Here is a 23,801-nt window from a genome sequence, read left to right as displayed (position 1 = left end):
ATGACCCCCCCCCCCCTCTGTTGCGGCCCTCTCTGCCCCCAGACCCATACCTTCTTCTCCCTTCCCCTCCCAGGCGGGTAGGATTTATAATAAATGTTTGTAACCTTTTATATAACATTATGAAATTGAAATTAAAATGTGCTGCAGACAGATATCTGGAGACCTCATGATGTACTGAAATGAAAGATTTACTTCAATAATTGTTTTCAGCTGTTAGAAATGTAATAGTGGGATGTCTTGCTATTAATTAATTTAACTGCCTACAACATATTAGAGCAGTGGTATTTTGTTTCTGAATATCAGGGAATTTGTGCCTTGCGTCTAATGAAAATATTCTGAAGGTAACACACGTTTACAAGATAGTTTGTTTAATTGGTAGCTACAGTATGAGCAGGCAGATCACTTTCTTCAATTTCAGATGTATTTGTGCATACGGTCTAATAATCATATGCACTGTATAAGTTAGTAGTTTAAGAAAATATATTGACTTTACTCTAGATAAAAGTTAACAGTTTTAATTCATTGATAGTCAGAATAAAACTCCAGCCTAAATACATACTGTAGTAATAACATGTTCAGCCTAAACCGCAATGCAGCTTGTTCTTCTGCTTTAAAATCACACCTGTCTTATGTTTTTATTATAAATTCACCCCATTAAATAACAGCTACTCTCTGAGATGTGACAGATCAGAAGACAAAAAAAAAATGCATTAAAGATTGTATCTTTATTTTTGTGATGTTTTACACAATAAACTCACACAGTAGCATTGATTTTTTTTTACTTAGATAAAATACATTTATAGCAATTTACAAATCTCTCCGTTCGAAAACATTTGCATAACATTTTATTAAACACAATACTTTACATATAGGTTTCTTGTTGAAAAACATAGTCATATTTTATATTCTTTATTCAATAAAGCACAGCCTCACAAAGAAATTAGTGCCCTCTGTAGCAAGTAAGAAAATTAGAAATTTAAAAAGATGTAATCTGGTCATTGATTGTTTTTAAATTAAGGTATTAGTATAATGTAAACAAAGGTGACATTTACAAAAGGCATTTTTTTTTTTTTTATCAAATATCCATGCAGGTGTCTTTATTTCAAACAAGTGATTGTTATTTTAATTTTATTTTAAATCAGTGTTTCACAATATACCATGATTTAATAAGCCATCTATAAAAAAAACAGTAGATTTTGGCACTTTAAGTATAAAATGATTTACATGTATGACATCCATGTAAAGAGCACAGTTTCAGGGATTTGCTGAAACACTCAGAAATCATGTTTAAGACTTTGGAAAGCTTGAGTAGAAAAAAATCACGTTATACCTGATACACTGTGCCGAGCTTTAAACCCCTCAAACCATAGTTTCGTATCGTTCTATAAACCACTGTCTGAAAACATGAGGGTAAGAGATGGAAATGCCAGAAGGGGTGGGGTTCATTTTAACTTTTTAACTACCAGACTGTGTGGTGTTTCTTCATTATATGTGTATCGTTAACACTATACGTATAAAATGTCAGAGGAATCATCTACAAAATGTGAGGAAATGTTCCAGTCTAAACTCCCAAAGCCTACCACACATACCATTCCGAAATAGGCAAGTTATAATTGAAATGAATATAACACTAGCATTGTCCCTAGGAAAAGAGAAGCCCATATCCAGTGGAAGGTCCTTTCTAGCGTGTTGTCCAAAGCCACAGCATTGCTTGTTTCTTTGAACCCCTAATATTTTTCTATCTCAAGTGCAATAATGTTGATTCAGCGCACGGATAGTCTGGAATCACCGAATGGGCACTATCTGAATTCATTGACTAGGCCTCTACTGTATGTCTTTCTGCGTCTTCAATTTTTAGTCACTAGTTCTGCCGGCAAATTAAAATCACTTCAGGACTTGAATATTTATGTGTTGGTCCAATGATATTCTGCGCTGATGTTGATACAATGTAGTTGTCTGTTCAGAAACCAGTAATAATAATTGACGTCTTAGTTCTGTAATACATTTATATTAATGTTAATATATTAATATTAAACCCTGTTTTATATGGGGATTTAAAGATAGGAACAATCATGAAATAGGAGTAAAACTTTCACTGTGTGAGAACCTCTGCAACACTGTAAATATCGGTAGCAATGTCCCCACTTTTGAGCACCTTTTTTCTTTATCATGATCTGTACTTAGTAGAAGTTAAGTAGTTGAAAGAAGTACTACTTAGCAAAATAAAACAATATATACCATTCTTAGTGAATTACACCCACACTTTGTCAAAGTAAACGCTGTGTAAGGAGCCACACAAAATTCTGGCAATTCAAGTGTGAGCGATCCACTGTAACAAAGCTGTATGTCCTACTCTATACAAAGGCAGTCACCATCATCCTAACAGGAGCAACTTGACTGTCAAAAGAACTACATAGCATTAATCTTTATGTGCTTGAGCTGATATGCTATCTAGACTTGTAACAAGCACAGCCTCTTAATTTACATTTGAATGCACAACCTGTAAATATCTTGCACTAATCAAACATTTTTTTTTGCGGTGGAAAACATTATTTCTCAGATTTAAGAATCAGTAAATGTCAGAGTTGGCACATTCATGAAATAAAGTGTCTAAGTTCCAGTATTCTTTTTCTAATGATATCGCATCCTTTCCTGTAGTCAATTTTGTCTAAAGAAAAGTCACTTGTGTCTAAAGAAGCTGATTGTATAATGCTTTTCATTTTTCACATTGGTTTGATTTCTTTGCATTGTGCTTTTCGTTCCGTCTTGCTTGAGTTCCAAAATGTTCTCCAGTCTACACCAGTAAAGTTTAACCACAGCTCACCTAATCGTTAGTAATTTGGCACATTTAAGATTATTTCTGCATTATCTCCAAAACTAATAAGAGCACAAGATTTATTAAAGTAGAATAAATTCTGTTGAAACCAATGGAACCTTCTTAGGATTTTTCATTCTTTGTAAGTGCGTGTGGGTGATGATCCTTTGTAGAAGATGTTTCGGGTGCTCTCCGGGCTGTTACTTCTCTCCGGGATTAAGATGATGTTGCCTTTTCTTCTAAGAGTAGAGTCGCGGCTTGAAGAAATAGATACAGTCTCAGAGCCAATTTCACTTCCTTCCACAGGAGTAACTCGTATTGTGGTAAGTCCATGAAGAAGGTGATCATTATCTATGTTGCTTCTTTTCCTTTCAGCCGTGCCAAAAGTGTCTTTTAATGATTCACAGCTTTCGGAGTCTCTGTTCAGGTCATTTAGCTCATAAGCTTGACGCAGACTACCTTTCTCAGGAGCTTTCCATTTCCATGAGCCACTACATTCTCCCTCCATAGGCATCTGGATTATTGGCCTGTTGTTTTCCGGGTGGGCTTCGACCCTCACAATATTTGTTGGTTCATGTTCTGTCAGTGCTTTGTATCGGATAGATCCAGTGCAACTGACTGTACTTCCCTCTGAACTTTTAGGACTACCCTGAAGCATTCCTTGCTGCTTCGACATGGCTATCACCTGCATGATTCTTGGTTGGCTATTACTTCGACATGTAACACTCTTTTCAGCTACTTTAAGCCACTTTGATCTGGCAGAACTACATTTAGGAGATGCAATTAAGATGTTTTCATGTGTTTCTTCTGGAATGTGTACTAACTGTGAAGATCCAGGACGTGACTGAATAGAGATTCTAGGTCCACCTGGAATACCAGTATTGTTGCAGCCAGGCACACTACCCGTTTGCATTTTAAGGTATGGATTGCCGGCCCCGATGTGATCTCCATTGACCCCAACCCTTACAGGCTCAGAGCTCGATCTCATTTCTATTATCCTTTGTGGGGAGAGACCTGCCTCCGTCTCAATCACCTGTAACGACAGTTTACGGCTTTCATTTTTAGTTTTCCATTGAGAAAGTAGTTGCTTGGAGCGTGCAGAGTCCATTGATGCATGAATGGTTGCATTTCGCCTAGCTGGGTCTTCTATAGAGGGAGTGTGAACCCTCGGCAAAGTGTTGCTGAATGTGACCATGTTCTCTTTTCCCATGGGGCTTCGGGGGGTTATTACCTCCACATCAGTACTTGCTCTCTTAATATTTGTGAGTGAGCCAGACTCTCTATGATTTCTGTTCAAGATTATTTCAGAATGATGGGAAGAGATTCCATCACAACTACTGCCATTCTTTCCGGGCAATATCCTGCTGGTGTCTTGACTAAGGTCAGTTAGAGACCTTAATGGTTCTCTAAGTGGTGGAGGAGGCTTCTGAAGAACATTGTCTTCACTCGGCTGAAAGTTTCCCACAGCATAAAGGCCCTAAAACAAAGAATAAAAAGAGTGCAACCATACGTGATCAATAACATGATAAATATGCAAAAACGCTATTGTGATACTAGTGCATGAATAAATAATGATATCCGTATCATTATAACATTTTTCTTATTTAGGAGCATTTGACCAAGACTAAATTTAACAGAGATTTACAGCACACTTGTTCTCTTATTATGTACACTTTATAATGCTGAGTTCTAACACTTAAGAGAAATGGAATACCCCTGAAATCCACACATGTAGGACACATAACCTCTGATTTCACCAATGTACTTCATATGCCTAGCTGCCTTTTTGGCGTCTCTATGTAATTACTGTCCCCAGAGGCAGATTATGTATAGCAAACCCGATGTCGACTATCTCATGCATACTGTATGAAATAGATTTGTCAAACCATGACCCAAGTGCCTGAGTTATGCTTCATGTTATCTGACTGACAATGACCTTATACAGAGGGTTTTATTGTTATTAGGAGCTGAAAGTGCAGATGACTAAAAATGAATATTCAACATTCTTTCTGGCTCTATTCGACTGGCTTTTCTCATGACTCAGCTGTTGTATTAAGATCATTTCTCAGCAGTGCCACTTTATCGATCATCTTATACTGTACGACAATTGGCCAAAATCGACATGGTCATCAATAACACCCTAAAGATCTGACTGTTTTTATGAAAGAAACATGCCCATTTTTGACCAAATGAGTGTTAATTCTTTAGCCACTACAGTCATTGTGTGGCACTACTGTACATTATAAAAGGTGTTATAATCGGTTCAATGCTTGTTAAACATTTTAAAACACGTATTGTGTATATACAGTAATGGATACATGCGTAAATTCCTAATATATAGGTCAGCAATGAAGAATTGGTTCTTTTAAAGCAGCACTGCATAGTAGACTCGACATTACTGGAAGTCGAATTCCTCTATTCTGTACATGATTTACAGGTCAATACCTTTTTTTCCCCCTAGCTGAAACTAAAGAAGATATTGAGACACAATATTAAAATAATGCATTCTTTTATATACTGTATCCTGCTGGAGTTTCTTCTTTCTGGGGACCAGAATGGAAGTGGCACCAAGCTGAGAGGGGATGCACCAAAAGTTTTAACATGCCCCTGGCTGCAGCATAGGGTTTCCAGGTGTCCAGTATTGAACCAGACTGTCCTGTATTTGGGACACTCTGTCCAGTAAAAATGTAGAGGTAATACTGGACGTGTATGTGTCTAGTATTATCTCTCTGGACATAGTAACCTGACCGGCTTGGGGGGCCGTGGGTTTTCCCCGGGCAGGGCTGTTGCTAGGGGGCTGGGCAGCTGCCTCTATTCTGATTGGCTGCATTACTCAGCAGCAGCCAATCAGGAGGTGTCAGGAACCTGGGGGTGTGGCCAAGGAGAGGTGGAAACAGTATGGAGAGATGAGTGGTGTGCGTGTGTGTGTGTCGAGCGCGTCACACCTTTCACCATTGTGTCCAGTTTTTTTGGAGAAGCCACCTGACAACCCTACTTCAGCATTCTGATACCACTGTCTCTGCAGTGGTTACTAGATGCTGACACACATGGGTACAAATAGTACAGATGTAACTAACAATATTACTGCGGCTTGTGACAACGTGAGACAATGGCCATTGTTTTGAATCATACATGCAGGTTTCACCTGTGCTAGCTGCAGTAATAACGTTGGCCACATTTGTGGCTGTAATAAAGTGAAATCCCTGAGTGACCACCTTTTCCCGTTGTAATGCATGTTACACAATCAAATTATGTTAATCTGGACAGCTCAAGTTTGAACAGCACAATCACTAATGTACTGGAATATTCTGTAAAATATACTGTCTCTATGGCAGTGTTCTTTAACTTTTTTTTTGTTAAGGAACACTATAATTATATTGTAAAATTCTGAGGAACCCCAACCCTCTCTAATAGCGCGTCTGAGATCAGATGCATTGTAAGGAACCCCAACCCTCTCTAATAGCGCGTCTGAGATCAGATGCATTGTAAGGAACCCCAACCCTCTCTAATAGCGCGTCTGAGATCAGATGCATTGTAAGGAACCCCAACCCTCTCTAATAGCGCGTCTGAGATCAGATGCATTGTAAGGAACCCCAACCCTCTCTAATAGCGCGTCTGAGATCAAATGCATTGTAAGGAACCCCAACTCTCTCTAATAGCGCGTCTGAGATCAGATGCATTGTAAGGAACCCCAACCCTCTCTAATAGCGCGTCTGAGATCAAATGCATTGTAAGGAACCCCAACTCTCTCTAATAGCGCGTCTGAGATCAGATGCATTATAAGGAACCCCAACCCTCTCTAATAGCGCGTCTGAGATCAGATGCATTGTAAGGAATCCCACCCCTGTCTAATAGTGCATCTGAGACCAGGTGCATTGTAAATTCTTCTGTATTTGGTACAATTTTGAAATTACCTGAAAATTGCATGAATCCCTTTAGGGATGTCTGGGGAACCCAAGGGTTCCTAGGAAACCCCTGTTGAAAAACATTGCTCTATGGACTAGTGAGAGGCTTAGTTTAACTGATTAACATTTGTGTTTGCAGCCTGCAGGGTAGAGATGAAGCAGCAATGAGAAAATTCACAAAGGTGGCACTATTTGAAAATAATATTTTCCCAAAATATAGAGCTAGTATTTCATACACAGAAAACAATGTGATCACCCTTGAAAGGGAAAACATATATTTTGTGAACCAGGTAAGCGGGTCTGCATCTTAAAAGGATTTGTGCTGTGGTTCTGTTTCATTACCGAACATTCTGCCAACTTTCAAAGATGAACCTTCTTGTGGTACCACATAGAGCTGTCAGTTTCAACCAGCGTTCCGCGGAACCCACACTAAGGGGTTCTATGGCTGCCAGGGGAGCAGAGCTGGGACAACTAGTTTTTACTCGTCCCAGGCCCGGCGGCATGACGGCACCCTAGCTCAGCAGCAGCTGCCCGGTTACAGCGATCCTTCCGCTCCCTCCTTCTGTTAGCGCCGGAGGTCGCGCTCAACTTCTGGTTGACAGGAGCAGTACCGCAGGCCCAAAGGTGTGTGTGTGTGCAAAAGAGAGGGAGGAGAGTGTAAGGGGCAAGAGAGAAGGGGGAGAGTGAGAATAAAGAAGAGAGGGGAGTGTGAGGGGGAAGAGAGAAGGCAAGAGTGTGAAGGGAGAAGAGAGAGGGGGAGAGTGTAAGGGGAGAAGAGAGGAGGAGAGTGTAAGAGGGCAAGAGAGAGGTGGAGAGTGTAAGGGCAAGAGAGAAGGGGGAGGGTTTGAGGTGTGGGAGAGTGCGAGGGGGAAGAGTGTAAGGGGAGAATAGAGAGGGGGAGAGTGTAAGGGGGCAAGGGAGAGGAGAGGGGGGGGTTAGAGAGAGGGGGAGAGTGTAAAGGGAGAATAGAGGGGGAGAGTGTGAGGGGAAGAGCGTGTAAGTGGGGGAGAGAGTGTAAGGGGGGGGGAGAGTGAGTGTTAGGGGGAACAGGGAGAGGGGCTAACAGGGGGGAGAGAGGTACAGACGGGGGGAGGGAGAGATGGAAGGGGAGAGGGTTGGAATTCCCCAGAATTTTACAATCTAATTCTAGGTTCTCTTAACCAAAAAAAGGTTGAAAACCACTGACATTCTGTACACAGCTATTCGATATTTCAAAGTGAAAATAATGTGAACAAACCATTGGTTTTACTAATAGGCTGTGCGACTATACTAGTGTATTACATTTTTGTTTTACTTACCAGATAAATAGCAATTCCTCCTCCCAATAAGAAGCCGCTGTAAACATCAATTGGATGATTCTTGTACTGAGTAATGCGGGTCAGGCCACATATAATCCCACAAATTATAAAGGAAAACACCAGCAGTGGTTTCAGTAGTTTAGAAGAATCTGTTAACGTGGCATTGAAGTACATCTGAGAAGGAAAGGAAATGCATAGTTACATTGTATTAAATATACATAGGTAAGAGTATGATCCACGGGTGGAGTATATAGTCATTCATGGGTTTGGTTGTATCATTTTTATTTGTCCAGGTTTGGTTGTATAGTTTTTCAAATAATCTAGATCTGTATATGGATTTCCTAAATTGACCTTGAAATGGCACTACAACACAATGACACACGCAGGTGTTGGTGATCCGGACAGAACAGGAAAGGAAGCAGCGAGATATGGGGGCATGACAGCAGGACTAAACCAGACAGCAACAAACAGAGGGGAAAACATACTGTACATTTAAGATTTGGGAACTCTCAAAAATTCTGCACATTACTGGGTGATCAGTGCCCAGAATTTTGACCAAACATTGATTTAATTAATGCCCAGAATTGTAACAGTTAGAAAAAAAGGAAATAAAATGCATAATAATATGTTTTAATGTTTCTATGCTTAGTCTCCAACATATAACATGATGTGCACATATTGTATTTTCCAGGAATATTTATAGTGTGTACTCTGTAACACCGTTTTGTGGGCTGGAACACAGTGGCTTAAAAATCCCTGTTGCACTAAAATAGACTATTCAGCTGTAATCTCGTTTAATAAGGAGCTCCAGAAACAATATTTACTAGTGGCTCTACTCTGCATTGAGTTGCATTTCCCTCTGAGACTCAAGGGTTAATGTGTGGGAGAGGGCAGAATATGACTGTTTTCCCTGAAGAATTAATTGATGGTTCTGCAAGTTTGGCTGCCAGGCTCTCCTGCTTCAGTTTTTCTATACGTAGGAGGGAAAGAGGTGTATTTTCAGCACAGTTAAAAGCATGTCTTCGTGTCAATCAATGTCTTATTTGGTATTGCTTATAAAGTTAGAGGAATACTCTGTATGCACACGTTGCTCTTTCCCTAGACTCATTGGACAGGTACAGAGTGACTTGAGTACATCTGCATTCCATCCATGACTATGCATAGCAAACTATTCTCGGAGGTTGGCATGGACCTGCTTTACCTGTGCTAGTTTTATGTCTCCTGACAAGAATGGCTTTCCCCAGGTTAAACAACACGACAAATGATAAAAGCTACAAAACTAAAGCTGGCTTTGGCTGCTCCTGGTAAACAGGAGTCAGGTGTGGGCTCCCAATTTATCTTGATGACGTGATACAATTTAAGATGACCACATGACTAACAATGTTACGTCACTCATTCTATGCCCTGTGAAGACCTCTTCCCCATGCTCAAAGATTTAAGCTCTATTAATTCTTTAATTATTAATGTTACTCTGTGTCTGTAAAATTCTTATGTACTGCTCACCGCGCACTATACTGTAATTGTGAAGCGTTTTGAGTCCCATTGGGAGAAAAGCACTCTACGAAATAAAGTTATTATTATTAATAATGTAATATTAGTTGCATTGAGAAATGTTCCTAGGATATTTTACCCCTTGCTTCTGTCTTTTTCTGCATCCCTCACTGTTTCTCTATGCAATGTTCACGCAAAAATACATTAAATAAGAAAATAAGTTCACAAACAAAGCAAAATATGCGGACGCAAATCATTTAGCGACATTTCCACCAAAAACTTGAGAGAGAGAGAGATTGACCTATTGACCTCTCTTTCTGTCTCCCTCCCTCTCTCTTTCCTCCAAAATACCTATTTCGGGGTCAGGATGACATCTGAGCTTTTACAGCAGATAGGAAAATGGGCAGACGGGTGGTTCTTATCTGCCATTAAATTCTATGTTTCTATGGTTAAAAAGGCATTGCAAAACTGTGTATTTCTTCTGTCCGACTTTTGCTCATTTTCGAATTATGCGAAATATTATCAAATGTATCCATTCTTTAGGAATTCGCACCTTCACACTTACTGACCAATGAAGCTGTAAGAAATGTGTGTGTGTGTGTGTTTAGTTAAGTTAAGTTATGGTGGGTAAAAAAAGTGACAAAAACCCTCCACAGTAAAGCATACACCAGTAGCAAATGGAAATATTACTGTGTGCTCAGTTGCATGTCTTAGACAGGTCTGCAACCCCGCCTTAAACCATTATCACCCAGCACACTGCAGCAAGGGATTCTGGGAATTGACATGCAAATGAGCACACAGTGCCACCTGTGTCAGGATCCCTTGCTGCAGTGGAAGCACTGTATGCTGGGTGATAATGGTGAAAGGCACAGTAACATTTCCATTTGCTATATATATGTGTGTGTGTGTGTGTGACAAAAAAATTAAATTGAGCCCAAGTACTGTACTTGTTAGTGGGGTGCACTATGCATTGAAAATAATTTAACCCTTTTGCTGCCAGAAGTGCCTCGCCAATGCAAGTATTCCAGGAAACAAGTCTGACTTTAGTTATTAGTATATAGCAGTGGTCAAAGTAAACCATAGAAAAAGTAAACCGTACAGTGTCTGTATTTGTTAAATACTGGGGGAGATCTCTCTGGAACATGTGCTAGGAAAATGTATACAATATTTAGGCATAGAAATCAAAATGGGACAGAGGCTCCTGAAAATAAACACATGTTTCTTTAAAAAGAAGGTAGAACTTCAAGTGTTTAAATAAAAAATAAAATAGTGGTACTGTGCACCTCGAACACGCCACAGGTTTTGTCTTTCTGATCACTGGTTTCTATTATACAAGACTTTCACTTTGAAGAAAGTAAAGGTAACGTATGAATCCCTGTTCTTTTTGGGGGGATGGTTAATTTAACCTGAACTGGGGGATACCTGTTTCCCGTGGTCCCCTGATGTCAGACAGATTACAAACAGGACCACAGAGTCAGCAATAGAAAGCCACAACATGATCGGGAATTTGTATTAATCATCATAGAGAGCCCGAACCCTGTGGTCATTTTGAATCGACCAGAATACCCACCGGTCAGCCGACTCGCTTCTCTAGTGTTAGGAGGTCCCCAGACATCGAGGGCCATGGATGAGCTCCGGGGGAGCCCCTGGTATAGATAGCTAAACTATACAAATAAAAAACCGCGAGCAGGCAGAACTGCTGCTTTTAATAATCTTCATTTATATTTTCATGAAAGTTAAAGAACGACAATAGTAGAGGTAAAATTACTCCACTGACCTGCTTGTCACTACAATGGGTAGTTTTTGTTCAGTATTTTTAACATTGGAATGTCTTTTTAGCATATATTGGAAAAAAGGTCTACTTACAGAAATGTAGACAGCTGCAAACGCTGCCAGGGTAGCATGTTGAGAAGGGAATGATTTCCTGCCAAGAACAGACAAGCAAAATTATACTTGTGAATTTATAGAAACTTCTATTAGACATTTAACCACGTTGTAGGTGAAGGCTCTACAATGCATTGTACTGCAGACTTCTCCAGCAGTAAAGAGATGCAGTAGACATTCTAGTTTGGTTGCAATCTTTTAGTAACGGTTCACAATTCCATACAGATGTACAGTGACTGTGTATTCTTAGAGTCGAGAAAGCTCTAGACCAGGGGTGGGCAACTCCAGTCTTCGACTGAGCCACTGATTGTGCTACCTGTGCTGTATCAGGGATATCCTGAAGACCTGTTGGTGGCCCTTGAGGACTTTAGTTGCCCACCCCTGCTCTAGACGCAGCTTCTTACAACATTAACTTATGGTGGGCACAGTGTGCCATGAAATACTGTCTGCATAAAGCTGTGATTTTGAGAACAACGAGGAGTCGTACTGTATGTATATATGAGTATATATGTGTATATATATATATATATATATATATATATATATATATATATATATATATATATATCATTTCACTTGGCGCTCCCATTCTTACCATTTTTTCTACATAACCCAACACCTGAGATTCTTTGTGATTTTAGGCATTTATTCCACATTTGCTAATTCATTTGGTTCTCCTGTCCCATCATTATTAAACATGGTTTTCCATTATTTACCCTGCCACCTCAGTTTGTAGGTTGCGACAGCCTTCTACTCTAAATATTAGAACGATAACATGTTTCTTCTATGGTGCAGCAATGTATCAATATGTGTTGATATTTGTTTTTAAATACGTAAGCGTGAATAATTGATTACACTAAAATGACAATTGATAGTTCAATAAGTCAATTACTTTGATTAGTTGACCAAAGGTCTGTATTTACAAAGTGTAAGTTTGGGCCAACGTAACTTGCCAAAAGTCACAAGGCTCTTACAGTGGGGTTCTAAACCACTTCCAACGCAATGACATGGTCCAAAAAATGGTATATAGCAGAGGTGGGCAACCTATTTTTAATGTAGCCACAGGTGTGGCGAATGAGAAGTGAAAATCGCCACACCATGTAAAAATTGAGAGATTAGGCTGCTCAATCGAATATTTAAAACACACACTGTTCGTCTGCTTCTCTCACCTCAGCACTATCACCTGCTGCTGCTTCACTCACCTCAGCACTATCACGTGCTGCTGCTTCACTCAGAAGTGTATGTGCAGAGCTCCAGGCATTTGGTAAGGAATCAGCTTTATTCTTTCTTTATTTGGTATATTTTGGCTTGGATCTGTGGGGGAGTATACTGTGAGTATACTGGGAGTTTTATAGAGGGTTTTGGGTGCATTTTCAGGCTTAAAAACCGTTTTTGGTTTTCACCCAGGGGCTGCAGTGATTTAACCCAGCATAGCTGCAGTTTAGCTGGCTGGAAAACTGCAGTCTCACCCCTCTCTCCTCCCTCACTACTGGAGGTTTTTACTGGTTGTTTAAACTTCCAATTTCACTCTTTTGTTTTTCTTAAGCCTGATTCCTTTTCTCACTTGCTATTGAGAGCTCTGTGTCTTTTCTATAAAGACTTGTAAATTGTGGTGTTTGCTTATTATAGCAGAGAGAGAGAGTTAATAATAAGAGGAAAAGATTTAAAACTGCAGCAGGTTTTAAAAGCTGCTGTTTTTTTCCCCTTGCAGAGAGATCTCTTCTAAAAGGGACAGTTTTCTCTCAATACCTCTCTCACTAAGCAATACCTTCCCCTGACTTAGAGGCTTATTTGTTTATCATGCCTGGAAAGGGGAATAGGACAAGTGCGGCAACAGGGGCGACGCCCGGATATAGAACACCAAAAACTGTGGCCCCTAGGAGCAACACTCTTAGTCACAGCCCTAGGCCTGGTCCTTCCAGTGCCCTGGCCACGCCTCCCCCAGCACCTGTTAGCAGCGTAACCCCTGCAGTCCCAGTTCCAACATGGGCGCATGTGGCAGTTGCAGGTGTTGACCCCAGCAACAACAATGCTGGGGCCACGCCCGGTTTGAGCAGGAAGCTTGGGGTGAGGTGCCCAATGTCACCTGGCCTAAACATGGAGATATATGTGAGGGCTGTGGCTGATGTGGTGGGTCCCTCTGCTGTGGTGGCGGCCAGCAAAATGTATGGGAGGGGCATTTTCTTCCTTCGTACGCTGGCTGCCACTCACTACCTGGTGCAGAAAGGCATCAGTGTAGGGGGGAAATACATCCCTATGGAACCCATGGAGGGGTTAGGCACAAAGGTCATTCTGTCAAATGTGCCCCCCTTCATCCCAGATTGCCTCATGAAGCCGTACCTGCAAGCCCTGGGAGACATTAAGTCCCCCATAATAAAATTATCTTTGGGCTGCAGAGATAGGGCGCTGAGGCATGTACTCTCATTTAGGCGGCAGGTACAACTGCTGCTGCCAGGGAGCAATGAATCTGTGGAGGGTTCGTTTAGGGTGCCCTACGAGGGCATAGAATACACTGTGTTTTATGGCACGGAGGGGGTTAGATGTTATCTGTGCAGAGAGCTGGGGCACACTCGTAGGAGTTGCCTCAGAGGGAACAGAGGACCCATCCCAACTCCTGCACCCGCCCCTCCCTCAGCCAAGACACCTGGTACCGCTGTGCCCACCACAGCGGGGCCCTCAAGGGCCCAGGTCCCTCCTGAGACCGCAGGAGATGTCGCTGTCCCATCCGGAACAGTGACTTCTGCACCTCTTCCTGGAGAGCGGAAGGAAGGAGAGGGGGTCGCCCTGGAGCGGCCAGCCTCTGTTAGCGCTGTCTCCCCCCAGGAGGAAACACCCTGTGCCGCTGCACCCACCGCAGCGGAGCCCTCGGGGGCCCAGGCCCCCGCTGGGACCACAGGAGATGTCGCTGCCCCATCTCGGACAGTGACATCTACACCTCTCCCCCAAAGAAGGAGAGAGAGGGAAAAGCCCTCGAAGGCCCAGGCCCCCTCTGGGACCGCAGAAGATGTCACTGCCCCATCTCAAACAGTGACATCTGAACCTCTCCCCAAAGAACAGAGGGAGAAGGAAAAGAGCTCGAGGGCCCAGGTCCCCCCTGGGACCACAGAAGATGTCACTGTCGCAACTCAAACAGTGACATCTGAACCTCTCCTCAAAAAAAAGAGGGGGAAGAACAAAGTCACCCCAAAACAGTCACCCTCTGTCGCTGTCCCCCCCCAAGAACCCCCTAACCCCATTGTAAGCACCGTACAGGGTGAAGGGGAGCGGGAGGAAACTCCTGCTATGGAGACAGCGGCACCCTCTCCTGGGAAATCAATCCCCAGGAAGAGCAAATTTAAAACCAATAAGAGGGTGTTTGAGGAGGTTGAGGATGAACCATATTACATTTACCCTCTGAAGTCTCGGAAGCGGAAAGAAAAATCAGTTCCGCACAAGGTGGTCCTGTCTGACCCACTGGTTGGGATTAACCAGTGTAAGCCGGATCCCACAAATGTACAGCCCCCCCCCCTTGAATTTCTGGAAGGAATGCAGCTGGAGGTACCCGATGCCTCTGGGGACGTTGGGGAACCTCCCAGCGCCCCTCTCGGTTGGAGAGCATCCCCTGGAGAATTGTGCTTCGGTAAATTTGACATGCCGAATGCACCTATCTTCAGAGCCAACCAAGATCCCCCTTCGGCTGTACCGCCTTCGGGTGACGCACATAGGGATAAAAAGCCCCGGTTTGCGTCACCAGAGGAAGGAGATGGGTTAGGGCTGACCCCCGTGGATGAGGGTTTGGAGGGTGTTGTGGTGAGCACTTCCGATTACATCTGGGAGTTGTCTGACCTGAACCCTCTTGGTGCAGAGTTTTGGGCAGGCACTTTATTGGGAGTGAACGCTGGGAAAGACCCTCCCTATGAAGCCCTTGCTAACGAGTGCCCCCCCATGGTTGGTGAGAGCCCTCCCGCGGATGGTGAGGGCCCTCCCGCGGATAGTGGGGGCCCTCCCGCGGATGGTGAGGGCCCTCCCGCGGATGGTGAGGGCCCTCCCGCGGATGGTGAGGGCCCTCCCGTGGACGGTGGAGGCCCTCCCGCGGATGGTGAGGGCCCTCCCGTGGTTGGTGAGTGCCCTCCCGTGGGTGATGCGAACACCCGTGGCATGTGTGCTTCTGTGGCCCCTGAGGACTCTCGGGAGACCACTGCCTCTGCCATGCCGCCACCAGCTGCCCTTGAACATCCTGACTCGGGGATGGAGGTAGAGAGCACAGTGGACCCCCTCGTGGAAACACCGAGGAGGGGATCCAATCTAAGGCTGAGAGAGGCCCCCGCAGAGAAAGACGGGGGTCTTGAATTCTCCAGCCAAGAGGAGCCTGGGGAGTTGGGGCTCAGAGGGGAGTCCTCTGGCACCATGGAGTCGGTGGACTCCTCGATCCCCATTATCCCTGCCCGGGAGCTAGATAGTTTCCTGGATGATACCCTCTGTAGACACGGACATACGAAGGTGCAGTTGGCCCTTGAGAGGTGGAAGGATGCTTCGGTCATTCTCCAATCTCTCAGAGTATACATCAAGGCTAACCACAAGGCCAAACTTTCCGGGACTATCGAACATACTCGGGTCCTAAAGTTTAACAAAGTGTTGCGAGAGCACGTAAAGGCTTCTCGGGGTGTAGTACCCTGAGCGCCTATGGGAAGCAAAACTCTTGATTACCAATGGCTTTGAGCATCGGTACGCTAAACGTGAATGGATGTAAGGACGGGTTTCGCAGGTTCCAGGTACTCTCCTTTTTACAAAAGGGAAAGTATTCTGTGAGTTTCCTGCAGGAAACCCATACCACTCCAGAGGCTGAAGCCAGCTGGCATCTGGAGTGGCGAGGCAAGGTCTTTTTCAGCCACCTCACTTCGACATCTTGTGGGGTGGTGACCCTGTTCTCTGAATCCTTTCAACCTGAGCTGCTGCTTGCCAAAGCTGTTGTTCCAGGTCGCCTGTTGCATATCAGGGTCCGACACGAGGACTACACGTTTAATTTCCTGAACGTGTATGCTCCTGCCAACGGACCCCTGAGAAGGCAGTTCTTCGTCAGAATGTCTGAATACCTGGAGACAGTCGACGCAGACGAATACGTGGTGCTCGGGGGTGATTTTAACTGTACCCTCGAGGCTCGCAAAGACCGGAATGGTCCGGAGCCACACCCGTGTTCTGCGTCGGCCTTGCGGGAGGTCATCACCCGCTACTCCTTGGTAGACGTCTGGCGAGAACAACATCCTGAGGCATCCACTGAGTTCACCCATGTTAGGGTGTTTAGGGGTGAACGGATGTCCTGGTCCCGGATCGACAGGCTGTATATTTCCAGCCACAGCCTGTCACGAGCCCAGTCCAGTGCCATTAGGCTGGCGCCGTTTTCAGACCACAATTGTGCGTCCGTGACGGTGACGCTGCTACCTGCAGTACCCTCGGCCGCATATTGGCACTTCAACAATACGTTGTTGGAGGACAAGGGGTTTGCGACGACGGTCCGAGATTTTTGGATGGCCTGGAGAGGTTGCAGGTCAGACTTTGCCACGTTAGAGCAGTGGTGGGACGTGGGCAAGGTTCATCTGCGCCTCGTGTGTCAGGAGTACACAAAAGGTGCCAGCGGGCGGCTTGATGCTGAGATTGAGGCCCTCAGGGAGGAGGTGCTCGATCTCGAGAAGCGGCTGTCTGTGGCAGGAGACCAATACCTGCAGAGTATGTACGTGGAGAGGAAGTGCACTCTCCGGGACTTGGAAGATCGGAGAGCTCGGGGGGCGTATGTGCGATCCCGCATCAACTTCCTTCGAGAGATGGATCGCGGGTCGCGCCTCTTCTACGCGCTGGAGAAAAAGAGGGGAAACCGTAGACATATCACATGCCTGTTGGCAGAGGACGGTACCCCTCTGACTGACCCGGAGAGCATCCGGGACAGAGCCCGGAGATTCTATGTAGATCTTTTCTCTCCGGAGTCCATCCAGCCAGATAAATGCAGGGTCTTATGGGAGGGGCTTCCCACGGTCAGTGAGGATGGAAGGGAGCCGCTTGAGTTACCTTTGACTCTGGCCGAGCTCTCTGAAGCCCTCAGTCTCATGTCCCACGGAAAAGCGCCGGGGCTAGACGGGCTGACTATGGAGTTCTTCCGGTTTTTCTGGGAGATGCTGGGACCTGATTTCACCGAGGTCCTAGCCGAAGCCCTTGAGATCGGTGAGATGCCACTTTCGTGTCGGCGGGCAATACTGTCTTTGCTGCCGAAGAAGGGGGATCTCCGTCAGATCTCTAATTGGCGACCGGTCTCACTGCTCAGCGCGGACTATAAGATCGTAGCCAAAGCGCTTTCGCTGAGGCTCAAGTCCGTGCTGGCAGAGGTGATTCACCCCGACCAGTCCTATACTGTCCCGGGCCGGAGCATTCATGACAACATTTTTCTGGTCCGGGACCTGATGCACTACGCGCAGAGGACTGGTCTATCACTCGCCTTTCTGTCCCTAGATCAGGAGAAGGCGTTTGACAGAGTGGATCACCGTTACCTTATGCAGACCCTGCGGGCGTTTGGCTTTGGCCCACAATTTGTGGGCTTTCTCCAGATGCTGTACGCCTCTGCAGAGTGTCTGGTGAAGATCAACTGGTCCCTGACGGCACCTTTTGTGTTTGGTCGGGGAGTACGTCAAGGGTGCCCCCTGTCTGGGCAACTGTACGCGCTGGCCATTGAGCCCTTCCTCTGCCTACTGAGGAGGAGGCTCACCGGGCTGGTGCTGCGGGAGCCCGACATGCGAGTAGTCCTGTCGGCTTATGCCGATGACGTGCTCCTCGTGGCCCAGGACCTAGATGATCTAGAGCGGGCACAAGCGTGCCAAGAGGTCTACACCGCGGCCTCTTCTGCTCGGATCAACTGGTCCAAGTGCTCTGGCATATTGGTGGGTCCCTTACAGGTGGACTCTTTGCCCCCCACGTTTCGGAATGTCTCGTGGGAGAGCGATACTCTCAAGTATCTGGGAGTCTACCTGTCTGCTGCGGAGGACCCGGCCCCAGAAAACTTCAGTGATCTTGAAGAACGGGTCATTGCTCGTCTGGGGTCATGGGTGTATCTGTCGAGAATGCTTTCCCTTAGGGGAAGGACCCTGGTGATTAATCAGCTGGTGGCCAGTCAGCTTTGGCACCGGCTGATAGCCATGGGTCCAACCCCCGAATTTATCAACAAGATCCAGAGGAGGTTGATGGATTTCCTCTGGATGGGGAAGCATTGGGTTTCTGCGGGAGTTGCGTGTCTCCCTTTGGAGGAGGGTGGACAGGGAGTGGTGTGTGTCCGCTCCCAGTTACACACTTTCCACCTCCAGTACCTGCAGAGATACCTATTCGCAGATCCGTCTCCGCAGTGGTGCCAGCTGGCGACCTTTTTCTTTCGCCAGCTGCACAATATGAGGTATGACCGGCAATTGTTTATCATCAGGCCTGAGGGTTTAGGTAGAGACCTCTCGGTGCTGCCGGCATACTACCGGGACTTACTGAAGGCCTGGAAATTGGTCTCCGCGACCAGGAAGGAACAGGCGGTGGGGGTTGATTTCCTCGCCGAGCCCCTGCTGTATAATCCGGCAGTGGGGGCTCGGATGTTGGATTCACCCTCTATTTGCCGCCGACTAATCCTGGCGCAGGTGACCAGAGTCGGAGATCTCCTGGACTATGAGCGGCGAGACTGGGTAGGAGCAGAGGAGCTCGCGCCCCGTATGGGTCTGCTTACTGCCCGCGTCCCTCGTCGTTTGATCCAGGAGATTAAAGATGCCATCCACCCCGACTCACGCACCTTCATCGAGGGGGTTTTGCAGACCGGAGAGCCTTGTCAACCTATCAACTTCAGCTCTCCGGATCTTTGCGTAGAACCCAAACCAAGGCAACCCCCTCGGGCTCCTATCTCCCCAAACCTCAGCAGGTTGGGGGATATGTCCCCGGCATGTTTTCGCGGCATGCCGAGGAAAGTCCTGTACTCTCTGGTGCTCCATATAGTGCACTACCTCGCCCTTGTCACCCGCCCAGATACCATCTGGAGGCGGGTATTTTTTGGGAACGAGGGCGAGAGGCCCCGGTGGAGAGAGCTCTATTCAGCTTTGGTTCCCCGTCCCGCCGGGGATTTGAGTTGGAGGGTCCTCCACGGTGCACTGAGCACAGGAGAGTATTTGGCACACTTCACGGACTCCCCCGCCGCCTGTCCTTTCTGTGGCGAGCGGGAGTCCGTATTTCACATTTATTTGAGTTGCGCCAGACTGCAGCCCCTCTTGTCCTTCTTGAGGAGCCTTCTCCTGCAGTTCTGGTTAAACTTCTCTCCTCATCATTTTATTTTTGGGTGCCCAGTGTCCCGAGACAATAAGCCTAGGGATCTCCTGGTCAACCTGCTCCTGGCAGTGGCTAAGGTAGCCATTTACAAGACCAGGAAGCAGCGTTTGGAGAAGGGGGTCCCAACGAACATCGTGGCAGTGTTCCGGGCGCTGGTGCACTCCCGTATTCGGGCAGAGTTCACGTACGCCGAGTCCGCTGGGACGGTTTCGGAGTTTGCCTCCCAGTGGGCGTTAGGCGGGGTGCTCTGCTCGGTAGTCCCCATCAGGGGTTCTTCTGAGTTAACTCTTCTTTTTTAAGTGCATTTTTTACAGTGCACTTGCTGATTCCCTTATATATTTGTTTGACTGGTTTTTCTTTGTTCTACTTGGCAACAAGTAGAATTGCTGTTTAACTGAATTGGCCGGCTTCGCCGGCCAATCAGTATTGAACCAGATCAAAATAGGCTGCTTCAAGGACCTCAGCACTATCACCTGCTGCTGGTTACACACTGTTCATCTGCTTCACTCACCTCAGCACTTTCATCTGCTGCTGGTTCACTTTTTTGACTCATTCAGAAAGTGGAAACCAGCACACGCCGCCAGGAAAAAAGTTTATTTTACTGTGGGAGCTGGCAAACTCAAATTCGCCACACTTTCATGGCCAATTCGCCACTTGTGGCGAATGGCGACATGTTTGCCCACCTTGAGTATATAGTATAGGTAACCTATATCCATGTCATCATCAGATTAGAAATGCAGAATTATTAAGAACAGTAATGTGTTTAATATAGTGTTAAAAAAACAAGGACTTGATCAAGATTGCATGATGACATGGAATCAATTTGACAAAACAGGTTATTTACTGGAATGCACTATTAAAGAATAACAGTGGTAAATAGACTGGTTACATTGCAACCAATGCCAACCTCTCAGTCTTATGCAAACCGTTTCCCAGTGCTGGAGAAGAGATCAGCTCCATTTAAATAAAAAGGAATTAAATCTTCTTGGGCACAGAGAAGATTCAATATGTAATAATGGCTTTAGTGAGACACTTTAGCCCATTCTTAATATGCTCTGAAGACCCATTCTCCACACTAAGAAAGAGATCATCTCCATTCAAATGAATGGTACTAAAAGCTTTTTCAGCACAGAAAGGACATCCTCCATGCATTCATAAGTTTCTCCAATGTACAGCCTGTTGTATGCGTATAGATACTCTCTGATTTATACCAAGTTGCTTAAACACACATGTATTGCAAATCTTGACTTTAAAGTTCCATACCTCCCAGCATTTATGATCGCAAGATCCGAGCCAGAACATATATCTTCCAGTACGTATGGATTTTCTTTACATGACACATTTAAAGAAGTATAGTTAGGTTTGCAGACAGTCAGGAAATATGGCGCCTGGTATCCAGTTGAGAGTTGAATAATATCCGTGATAAGAGCAGTAGAGCAAAGTCCAAAAACATGAACCCCTGAAGAGCAAACCAAAAGAAATTGTTAGAGGGTGGGGTAAGGTCATTTGATTATGGTGTATGGTGGAAGGACTACAGAAGGAAGTAGACCTCAATGTCAAAACTCAGCAAAATATGTATTTTGGGTGTTTTATACTTTTGCAACCACATTGTATGTCCAAACACATTTTATAGCAGAGAGAACTTTTGTATATGCCCAGTGAAACTATCGCAATACATTTTAAAGGAGAAATCCAAGCAGGCGATTTTTTTTAATATAGGTACTGTAGTGCCGACGATTATTCTAAAACAAACCGGGGCAATCTCCAAAAAGACCCAGGTACATGCTGGGTACATGCTGCATCATTTCACACATTTCTGCAGACAGACTAATGGCCCATCGAATTAACAGCGGGGGTCCCTGGCAGTCCCATTCAAACTGAATGGGACTGCCAGGGAACCGTGCTGTCTTAATCCGATGGGCCATCAGCCTCTGCAGAAATGTCACTGAAATGTACCCAGCATGTACCCAGCATGTAAACTGGCTAGTTTAAGGCAAGTTTTAGAATACTCATTGGCTCGTCTGTATGGAGCAGGGGGGCTACGTAACTGAACCCCATTCATTTTAGCTCTGGGCCACCTGCTTCCAGAGATACTTACCTCCGTAGGGATGCCAGTATCTCCTGCAAGTTTAACGCTCCCGGGTCACGTGGGCCAATAGGAAGCCGCACCAGATGATGTCACGGCTTCCTAGTGGCCCCCAGGGCACGGTAGCTTTGAAAAGCAGCCAGTATGTGATCCCTGCTAGCCAAGGGGAGCAGCTACCGGCACCTCCTATGGCAGTAAGTATCTTTGAAAACAGGGGTTCCCCAGAGCTGAAATTGATGGGGATCAGCTCCGGAGACCCCCTGCTTTAAACCTACAGTATGTTAGAAAAGAAAAAACCTGCTTGTATTGCCTCTATATAATGACATATTATGTCTTTAACCAGGAATGAGCTATCAGCTGAAATATTTTCCTACAAATATCATATGTGCACCATAAGGCTCTTTTCTCTCCACTCTCCCTTGGGGACCTTATTGATTCATTTGGTTGGAAGTACCACCTGTATGCAGATGACACACAACTGTGTCTGCCTACTCCGAACCTCACATCTACAGTATAGTTCCTAGTCTCCAACTGTCTCGTGGCAATTTAGTCCTTGATGGCAGCTAAACATGTTAAACGCCATAAATGAATAACTAAATTGCTCATAATCTCTCCTAAATTAGCCCAATTTGCTATCACGTTGTCAGTAACACCCCAACGCCATTGTCTAGGTTTCATTTTTGATTCTTCCTCCCGTTCTCCCCTCAACTTAATGCTAATGCGATATCCTCCTTTGTCGAATGTCTACTTTTATGTATGAAGCGCTTATTCCTATTAAGTAATGTGTATTACTGTTGTAAAGCGCTATGTACATGGATGGCGCTATATAGTATACATAAAGGTATACATACATATATTGCCGAATATTTCTCTGTAATATTGCTAAAATACGACATCTTCTCTGGATTTTCATCCCTAAAATGGTAATGCATGCCCTTGTAAGATATACAGCCGTACGTATTTCAATATCTTCTGGGCCGGTGTGACAGCCCAACACCCATACAAGTGAATATAAACATATTTTATCATATATATTGTATTCATGTTGAAATCAATTTACTGTTACAATATATGCAGGTTTAAAAAAATGACAGATTACATTACAGAATAATGCATACTGCCTGTAGTCCTGTGGGACGTTGTAACAGTGTCTTCTCATATCCTCCTGCCCATGTCTTTGTATTCTTGAACCTACACTTCACTACTGCATCTGCTCTCTCTGGATCTTCTCTGCATTTTCTTCTCTTACTTGTTATGGTACCCCCTTCCCTTCCACATTTCCATGTGTCTGATTCTGATTGGTGAAAGGAAACCTACTTAAACAACCTAATTTCAACCTATATGGACACCTGGCGAAGTGAGGAAAGTTTGGATTATGTGACCTAAATCTGCGTAGTATTTATGACCTTACAGCTGCTGTTTACTGTAAGGAGTTTTATAGTACCTGAAATGCATCTTCTCACATAAATGAGGGATAGGAATTCAGTTCCTATGTAGATTTCACACCTACTGTATATATGAAGGGTTTTTTTCCCCCTGGATTACTTTAACTGTTGTATATAACTAAGGCCATGATTCTATAAAAAAAACGCCGGCGGTTCAAAAGCAAATTGTTGAAATTAAATTAAAGTAAACATAACTCATGCGACGTGCGCGCCACCTGGATCTGCAGGGCGGCACACATGAGAATTTGTTTTTGACAGGCGACGGCCGCGTCACGTGAGCGGTTCAGCCAATGAGGGCGAATCGCTCACGTCCACGCCTCCCTGTCTCCTCTACTTGTTCAGATGCCGCTTGCCAGCAGTGTGAATATGACGTGACCGGATCGCGCTCCCGCCCAGCGGCATCTGGTATAATCGTAGCCTTAGGCCAGCACTGATATATATATATATATATATATATATATATATATATATATATAGTGATGTCTCCGTCATAGCGTAGGATCTTATGTCCCAGATTAAGGCAGGAAACATAATATTTTTCTATATGGGGTTTATTTACAGGTT

At 44.9% G+C, this 23,801-nt stretch overlaps 1 protein-coding gene across 1 annotated transcript in view; it reads right to left on the bottom strand.

The window, feature by feature from the left end:
• Positions 1-741: 741 nt before the first annotated feature.
• Positions 742-23,801, bottom strand: part of PLPPR4 (phospholipid phosphatase related 4) — a 60,900-nt gene continuing 37,840 nt past the window's right edge. The window contains exons 4-7 of the mRNA XM_075616488.1: positions 20,970-21,165; positions 11,376-11,433; positions 8,019-8,192; positions 742-4,292 (exon numbers count right to left, since the gene is read on the bottom strand). Coding sequence (XP_075472603.1) covers positions 2,949-4,292; positions 8,019-8,192; positions 11,376-11,433; positions 20,970-21,165 — 1,772 coding nt within the window. The 3' untranslated portion in view covers positions 742-2,948. The remainder of the gene's footprint in view (positions 4,293-8,018; positions 8,193-11,375; positions 11,434-20,969; positions 21,166-23,801) is intronic.

This window comes from Ascaphus truei, chromosome 10 (genome assembly GCF_040206685.1).
Source record: "Ascaphus truei isolate aAscTru1 chromosome 10, aAscTru1.hap1, whole genome shotgun sequence".
In the NCBI taxonomy this organism is placed as follows: Eukaryota; Metazoa; Chordata; class Amphibia; order Anura; family Ascaphidae; genus Ascaphus; species Ascaphus truei.
This window is presented reverse-complemented; position numbering and strand designations above follow the sequence as displayed.